Consider the following 8,310-nt stretch of genomic DNA (forward strand, 5'->3'; position numbering starts at 1 on the left):
GAAGAACATAGGTTTTGTCCAGATTCATCTGAAATGACAGCCAGTGCTGCCCAGTACAAAGGGAGCCTTCATTAAAAGGGTTTATTCCCACTTGGTTTATCCTCATGATAGATGCAATGTTTTACATTTCATAAATTAGTCATTAACTTCCCTGAGCTCCCTCTCTCTTTTACGACTAGTTCAGACACCAGCTGGGAATGGTCCTTTCTCTGGCGTTTATTTGGAAATCACAGCTCGTGATCACACCGGTTACTAATAACTCAAACAGCAGGATTTTATGCGTCTTGTTTACATGGGGTTTTTTATACCATTGCTGTTCATTAGGCTTTATATACAATGATTAACACCTCCTCTCCTCAGCAATTAAGTAATTTATCAGGTGATAGACATTACTGTACAGGACCACCATGCACTGAAAAATTGGGCTCACTTCAACAGAAGCAAGTAGTTCTACGCTAATTATCACCAGTGATAGTTATGCATACTAATAAAAAGCTTTCTAGAAAGATAATGAGGCAAATTTTACTCTCAATAACACTAATGTAAACGCATAATCATTCTGGCACATCCCCAGAGTGGCTCTTCCAGGTACACACAGCCGTAGCTGGGCTATGGTTACCCCACAGAACAGATTTCTTGTCGTTGCCTGGACCCAGAAGAGCTGCCCTCGGCTGGTGTCAGGCTCAGGGACACAATCCCTCACCTGACACACGAGATCAGGGCTTTTTAGCTTAATGTGGCCCATTGTGCCTAACTTTTTTTTTTTTTTTTAAATAAATGTTCCATGTTTTCCACTTCTTTAGCCGATTAGAAACGGTAGAGGAGGAGGGACACTGCTGGGGTCAGAAACCTGCGCCAGGGACACACGCTGAACTCATCGCCATTTGGCTCCTAAATTGTGAGAAAGCCATCTATTGCGACAAATCGCTCCTAAAATGAGGTGTGGTGACATTTTCTTCATCATTTAGCTTGTCAATTAAAAAAAAAATGTTTCCACATGAATATCTTTTTCCCTTTTCTCTTTTTGACACTTAAAATTCCACTGAAATGGTGAAGGCACTCTCCTGCTCTGGAAATACTTTACAAAGCAATTCCCTGAGTGTCGCCACAGACTAAGGACCAAGAATCAGCGCAGACTTTCATTTTTATAGCATCGTTGATATAGTTCTTCACAAGATAAGACCAAGAAAAGAACCGGAATGATGGGTTGTAATGGAGAGTTAAGGGCAGGGGTATTATTTGAGAGGGAGTTTAGCCAAATCTGCTTATTTCAGCAGCCACCGTTGAGCAGCAGGTATGACTGTCCCCCGCAAATCTCTAGCCATGAGTCCCAGTGGCCATTTGCCCCTGCAGGACAAGAGGAACCCCACTGGTGACAATCCCTGCTCCCCTCCCTCTCCTCCTCCCCAGGGATGCGGGCTGTGACACATCGCTGGCTGCTGGACACTGGCCACTGTCATAAAAGCTAATTTGCAGGATGGTATGGGCTGCACTAATTTTCAAGGTGGCAAAACGCTAGCGCTTGACCTGAGCGTTGTTTCATCAGCAAACTGGGAAGGGAAGCCAGGAGTGAGTCATGTAAATTCTGCAGACGGCAGACAGCTCTCCAGGTGAGTCAAAGCCCCAGGAGTCTGGAGGGATGTCAGAGTAACACCAGAACCTGAAGCAAAGCAGCTCACTGGCAGCTGGAATTGTTTGTAGCCAAAAATAAGAAAAAAAAGAGATCAGGGCACTTACCTGGCCAGAAGGTACAATTTATACAAAGTGGAATAGTTTCATTAAGGGACTGAAGGAAACTTCCATGGCCTTTTCCCTTCCTCCTCCCCTCCCAGACCCGCAGCCTGCTCCTTAGGAAACCCTGCAAGAGTTACGGGTGGTTTCGTGCGGTTTCAGGCAGGTGAGAGATTAAAACCCAAGCCTCTGATACTTCACTGAGTACCCAAGCAGTACGCCCTCACATTTTGAGTTATGTTTTTATGCAAGAAAAGAAAGAATGTGTGGAGCAGCCACATTGTAAAGGTCTGTGGTGGCCACTGCAGCATCCTGGAGGGAGCCCGGACCACCAGGAGAGCTCTTGCTGAGCCCCTCAGGGGGCAGGAGCACAGGATTATCAAACTCTTGGATCCCCTCAGGGACACCAGCTCCTCGGGGAGAGCCTTAAAAACTGCTGGGGATAAATGACATCAGCACCATTTACTGGCTTTCTTCAAAGAAAGGTCTCTGTGTGAAGGAAATTATTTAAGAGGCAACTGAACTCTACCAGAGTCCTACTGAGTAAATATGAGGTTCCATTACACGTATTGGTGTGCACAGCTAATTGGGGATAATCACCAGAAGCGTACGACAGAACAAGCTCTCCCTTTTTTTCTGAAAAACATTTTATTAACATTACTTATGAATTCATATTTAGAAAATATTGTAGGTGAAATTAATTGAAATTCAGACATGGCTCAAATACAAAACATAAAAGGTGGTGCAATAATATCACCATAGGCATAATCTACCTAAGAAATACAATTGTGCCTCAAAAGAGGGATTACATGAGATTTGCAGAAGCTTCTGCTTTTCTGCTTTAACAGCCACCGCATCAACACAAATACCAAGATCCTCAGTAGATGTAATCAGTGTAGGTCCATTAAAAATCAATAAAAATGTGCTGACTTGTGCCATGTGAGGATCTGGAGTGTTAACTCAGCAGAAATTTCAAATGTCATGGAAAAGTACATGGCTACATTTTAATACCCAAGTAGCTTATTCATCGCCTTTGTCAGAGTGTTTATCAAAGTACCCCTGTTCCCAGCTGTCTCTTGTGGGACGAGCCAGATTTAAGTTTGTATTTCTTTCACTGTCATGAAAGCTTCCAAAAGCCTTGACCATGAACGTAACTGTAACGGACAGTGCCAAAGTGTGTGGAATGGCAGGGCAATAAACCTCTGAGCACATTTTTGAAAGGTTTCCTGTCTTCAGCAGGCAGAGGATGCCAAAAAAAAATACCCACGGAAGAGATTTAGCTTCGTACTCTCATTAGTTATACCACGAGACGATTGATTTTCCAAATCTTAATTGATTTGTAACAGCTGAAATATTCTCTCCAGGCAGGAGTAACATTCCCCCATAAAAACATGGACATCTAAATACCTGGCTTGGCCAAAGTATTGCTGCAAAGACAACAGAGCAGAAGAACCAGACTTAGGTTCATTCTTCTTCTATTAAATGCAGTTCTTTATAAAAAGTAAGTTGGAAATAAAAGGCAGTTGTGCAAGACAGAACTATGTTGGTGTATAAAACTGTGTGGAAACTATCCTACAAAAGAAGAAAGTGGGATCAAAAGAAGATGTTTCAAACATCCAAGTGTACATCAGCTTTAAGACTTCGGGTTATACGTCTGAGATTTCTTAATCAGTTTTCTCATCATCCTTCTGCGGAATGCACTCGTTGGCTTGTTGATTTTTGGTTTCTGAGTCCCTGCTAAGAAAACAAAGGAAGCCGTGAGGGAAACAGTACGACAAAGCTTTTACTACTCTATTGTTTGGGGTTTTCTTTTTCACGTTATGCTGTTTGAGCGATTGAGCCAGCAATAACAAACATCTCATGAAGTGCAAAATGTGTTCTGGACGCCCTGTTCTCACACTCCGCAGGGTCTCCAACGTGGCCACCTCTGGCACTGGAGTCCTGCTTGGCTGCTCTTTCCCTGAGCAAGCACCAAAGTCTTTTCCAGCCGTCCTGCAGTGACAGCAGAGTGGAACTGAACACACTGCACAAGCCACAAAAGAACCCCCCACAAACCTATTACTACATTTCTCTGAGCAACACTGGGGCAAAGCCCTGGATACACCCCGTGCCCGCAGGGATGAGAGGGTGGAATGGTGGGGTTCCTGCAAAGGACCATGTCTCACGCAGAAGCTGCTGAGGACAGCGGGGGTGATCTCCAGGAACGCTCACAAGGACCACGTGAAAGGTGTGAACACGTCAGAAAACAAGTACTTTACCAATCTGACTGAAAATCCTAGATCTTTATGCCACCTGTTTGCCCGCAGGCAGAGGCCCTGTGGCCAGTTCCCAGTCCTCTCGCTCAACATCACCCCAACGTATTTCTTTTCTTTTCCAACATGAGTTTTTGTAGTTAATTTTTTTTTTTAAATTAGATGAATCAGAAACTTTTTCACTCCAAAAGCTCTAGATCAGTTCAAACAGCAGCTGCATATTTGCACAGGGAAGGTCAGCTGAATCCAAGCCGAGACGCCAGAAGTCAAGAGGGAAGATGCCGGGGAGGGAATTACAGGGAGCGGGAGGGAAGGAGTGGCTTAAGTCACCCTAAAGATTTGCTTAATGTTGCTGTACACTCCCAAGCTATAGAAATTAATATGTGTAGCACAACAGCAATTAGCACTAATTATGCCCTTAACTATGGGCTTTGGCTGTACCAAGCCTTACAGAGTTGTGAAATCCACAAGTTACTGAAAAAGCTTCTAAGTGATGGTTTTTGCCCAGCTGCCCGGAGCTCTCCTCAGGAGACAGACTCTGCCAGGAGGGGAGTGGGGAGGGGGAGAGCGCTGGGTGGGCAGGGGCTCGGGCAGCTGCCTGGAGCTCTCCTCAGGAGACAGATGACCTTTCCTAACTTCTTCCTCCCAGGAGGGGAGTGGGGAGGGGGAGAGCCCTGGGTGGGCAGGGGCAGAGTTTGGGGGCGAGACACCCCAGAGGCTCCCTGGGGCTGGAGCCTGGCCCTGCTGCTTCCCCGGGAGTAATGGATGCAAATGAGATAATCACCACCAGCACCTTGATGGACTCAGCGCGCGATTACAGACTGGCTCGCGACACCAGAAGGGCAGAGACACCCTCAGAGGTGGCACCCCCAGCCATACCCCTGCCATGACTAACTGGCAGCAGCATCTCCACTTCTGAGCCCCGTGCTCGGGGCGGCCCCAGCCCTGGGTTTCCAGCCCAGGAATGAAGAACCGTTCCCTGACCTACACATTCCCACCCCACACCTGACATCCTGCAGCACTTGGGCCTGGTGGGTGGTTTAACACACAGCTATTTTTTGGCTTTTTTTTTTCCCCAATGTGCAAGCTAGATACAGCCTTAGCATCGCTTTTTAAAATACTGTCCTGTGACTGCTCCCTGAGTGCTCCGGGGGCTGGCATTAATTATGCTTTTCTCTCCCTTATTGATTTACATATCAGATGAATTAAACTGGAGTAGTAAAACCTGCAATAGCTGGTATGAACACAGGACTGCAGGTAAAAGTAGCCTAAAAGTAGCCTAAAAGTAGCCTACAACTGCTCTGAGCTACAAGCACAGCCAGTAGCTGATTTGAATAAAACCACTATGAAAAATCAATTCTCATTCCCAAGCCTCCCCCCCCGGGGCCACAGAAGCAGCTGACTCAGCACAACTGCTGAGACAGAAATCTTAAGGAATGGGAATGGGAAATGGGAACAGGCAATGGGGAACCAGGGGAGGATGGTAACGGCTGAAAATGGAAAGGAAAAAAGTAAATTGATTTCACAACTCACTTTAAACCTACTTAAAAATATCTAAAAGAAAATGATACATTAATTAGTGTTTGTGCTGGCACTGAACAGTTTAAAGACTGATTCCTCATGGGCTCTAGTGAGCTAATTAGTTATTTTGTGCGCCCTTCTCTACACTTCATCCAAAACCAGTGCCTGCCATCACACTGCTCTCGTCAGAAGGATCTCCCATTGGTCTCAGTTCTCCTGCTTTGGAAACCCCCAGTCCAAAGTGCAGGCAGCATTGCCCTGCAGCACGCCAGGGCGAGCGAGAGGACACCATGAGCACTTGTGACTCGGGTGCCTTTATCTGCTCATGAGCGACAGACCAGAGGGAATCCTACCTTTTCCGCAGACGTTGTAGCAGTCGGTTTCGGTAACGAAGTTGTTGTTGTTTCCCCCGCAGCCGGTGTACTTGAACTCCTTGCAGGATTTACTCGTGGAGTCGTAGTAATAACGAGGCACAGAAGAAGAGCACAGCCCCTCGTCCTTGGGGCTGTAGCACAGCGAGGGGCCAGCTAGGGAAAAAAGAAATAAAAAGGAGAGAAAGACAAATTACATAAATGTAATCTCTGTGCCTGGCGTCTTAAAATTTACCCTGCAATAAATGTTGTGGGTAAATGGCTCTTGTTGCCATTGGACTGACAGGAACTGTTACCAACGGCTTCAGAGACTTACTACCTCTTACTCGTGTGAGTTATGAATTTGAGAAAGCAACAGTCCCAGAAAATAGGATTACTGTCCCACAAGTGAAATTCATCCGCGTTCCCCATTTGAGGCACCGTGCACAAAACAAGAGATACTTAGTCTGGCCAAAAGTCTTATTCCACCTACACAGGAATATGGCAATAATTCCAGTGGCACTACCTCTGTAGGGAAAAAAGGCACTGTTTTATTTATCCTTGCTAGGATTTTGCCAGCAAATCCTGCCTGCTTGCAGCAAAAAGTTGACACCCCACCACTTACCTCACAAGAACCATGTTCCATTTTGCCTCAACAAAAGTTTACTATTCTCGCTGAAGACCTTTTACCAATTTATTGGATGTGCAACAGAGAAATTAAAAATGGTTCAGCATTCACCTAAGAAAATGCTGACAACCTGCCACCAGCCAAAAATAACTGTCTTATCAAGCACTCATAAGGCTTAGGCAGTGACAGCTTTTAGTCATTCTGGGAGATCTCTCTTCTTCCAAGATGCTATCTCGCACTGGGTATTAACCTGGTGTTTGTGACAACACTCTGGCACAGTCACCTGCCTGTAATTACAACCTCTCCTCTTCAGAGCTCACACAGAGACACGTCAGGCAAGAAAACTTTTACCAGCTGAGTTGGCAAGTGCGAAAAACCCAGGGCACCTCGTGCCACCTCTCAGCCCTGAATTTTAGACAGCCCCTTCTGCTCCTTCAGAGGACATCGCTGCCTGGAGGTGACTGCCACCCGCTCCCACGTCTGCCTCCAGCCGTACGTCCCGTCAGAGCACAGGGCACAGCCCTCTGAAGTCAGGACATCAGCAGAGCATTGCTGTGGGCACAGTTAGGGTCACAGTGTTAAACCAGCACAGCATCCTGCTCCTCCATAGCACCTGAGACGAGGGACAGTGAAAGGCTGTCGACAACGTAACGATCTGCTTCCCAGAAGTCTTCAGAAATACCACTGCGGGTAATCCACAGGAAAATATCAAACAAAGTATCATCTTCGTATCGCTTTCAAACCATCTATTTTATTAAAAAGTTGGAACAACCATTACTTTTCTCCGGGAGACAGTGGTCCACGCACGACTGCAGGTCCCTGAAGTTGTTGCCGTTTCCGTAGCAGCCGCCGTAGATGAACTCCTCACACCTCAGCGAGCTCAAGTTGAAGGCGTATCTTTTGAGGTGACTCCTGCAGGGTCCCCCATCGGCCTCCATCCGGCACAGCTTGGGCACCTCTGCAACACAAACAGGGCCCTCCCCGTGAGACCAGCCCTCGGTGCTCCCCGTGCCCCGTCACCCCAACCACAGGCGAGTCCCAGCTTGTCCCACCGCCTGCAGGGTTTCATGGGGCGGGAGAAGCTTTCCCGGAGGAATCGGATGCATTAATCGGCAACTCGTTACCATGTTAAACTGCATTCAAAACATTACTACTCAAACGCCCCATGTCGCCTCCGAGACAACTCGCTGGGGTTTCTCTGCATGAAATCCCACCGGGGAGCCGGCGGCTCCGAGCCGGGGGTCAGACGGGGCGGGAAGGACCTTCCCCCCGAGCAGCGCAGCCCCCCCGGTGCTCCCTCCAGCCCCCTGCCAGCCCCGGGGGAGCGGGGGGGCCGGTCGCCGCCACTCACTTTTGATGGTCCAGCAGTTCTTCTCGCAGTCGTCGAAGGTGAGGAAGTTGTTGGCGTTGCCGTGGCAGCCCCCGTAGAAGAACTCCTTGCAGCTCTGCGTGTAGCGGTCGTAGTACCAGCGCGGCAACATGGCGCGGCACGGCCCGTCGTCGGGGGGCAGCAGGCAGGAGCGCTGCTTCTCTGCGGGAGACACCGGCCACCGGGGCTGAAGCCACCTCGGGGAAGGAGGCGACCCCGGCCCCGCCGAGCCGCCCGCGGGGTCCCTACCTGTCAGGCCGCGGGGGGCCAGGGCGGCGCAGGCCAGCGGCAGCAGCAGGGCGGGCAAGGGCAGACGGCGGCCGGCGGCCATGGCGCGGATGGCGGGAGGACGGGCGAGCGACGGCGGGGTCCCGGGAGCCAGCGGCGCCGCCCGGCCCGACGGCAGCGCTTTATATGCAGGGAGACGGCTTCCCCGGGCGCCTCCCTCCTTGCGCATGT

At 48.8% G+C, this 8,310-nt stretch overlaps 2 protein-coding genes across 2 annotated transcripts in view; one reads left to right on the forward strand and one right to left on the reverse strand.

The window, feature by feature from the left end:
• Positions 1 to 2,358: 2,358 nt before the first annotated feature.
• TFPI2 (tissue factor pathway inhibitor 2) lies at positions 2,359 to 8,244 on the reverse strand. The gene is made up of 5 exons (XM_014940218.1): positions 8,101 to 8,244; positions 7,834 to 8,013; positions 7,261 to 7,440; positions 5,858 to 6,031; positions 2,359 to 3,465 (listed from the first exon to the last, which is right to left on the reverse strand). Exons 1-5 carry the CDS (start codon positions 8,180 to 8,182, stop codon positions 3,365 to 3,367), a joined length of 717 nt encoding a protein of 238 aa, XP_014795704.1. The 5' UTR covers positions 8,183 to 8,244; the 3' UTR covers positions 2,359 to 3,364.
• LOC106886937 (guanine nucleotide-binding protein G(I)/G(S)/G(O) subunit gamma-11-like) overlaps positions 8,181 to 8,310 on the forward strand; it is a 5,543-nt gene continuing 5,413 nt past the window's right edge. Inside the window, exon 1 of the mRNA XM_014940228.1 lies at positions 8,181 to 8,308. Within this exon, the coding sequence (XP_014795714.1) occupies positions 8,181 to 8,308 (128 nt within the window). The remainder of the gene's footprint in view (positions 8,309 to 8,310) is intronic.

This window comes from Calidris pugnax, unplaced genomic scaffold (assembly GCF_001431845.1).
Source record: "Calidris pugnax isolate Ruff unplaced genomic scaffold, ASM143184v1 scaffold76, whole genome shotgun sequence".
In the NCBI taxonomy this organism is placed as follows: domain Eukaryota; kingdom Metazoa; phylum Chordata; class Aves; order Charadriiformes; family Scolopacidae; genus Calidris; species Calidris pugnax.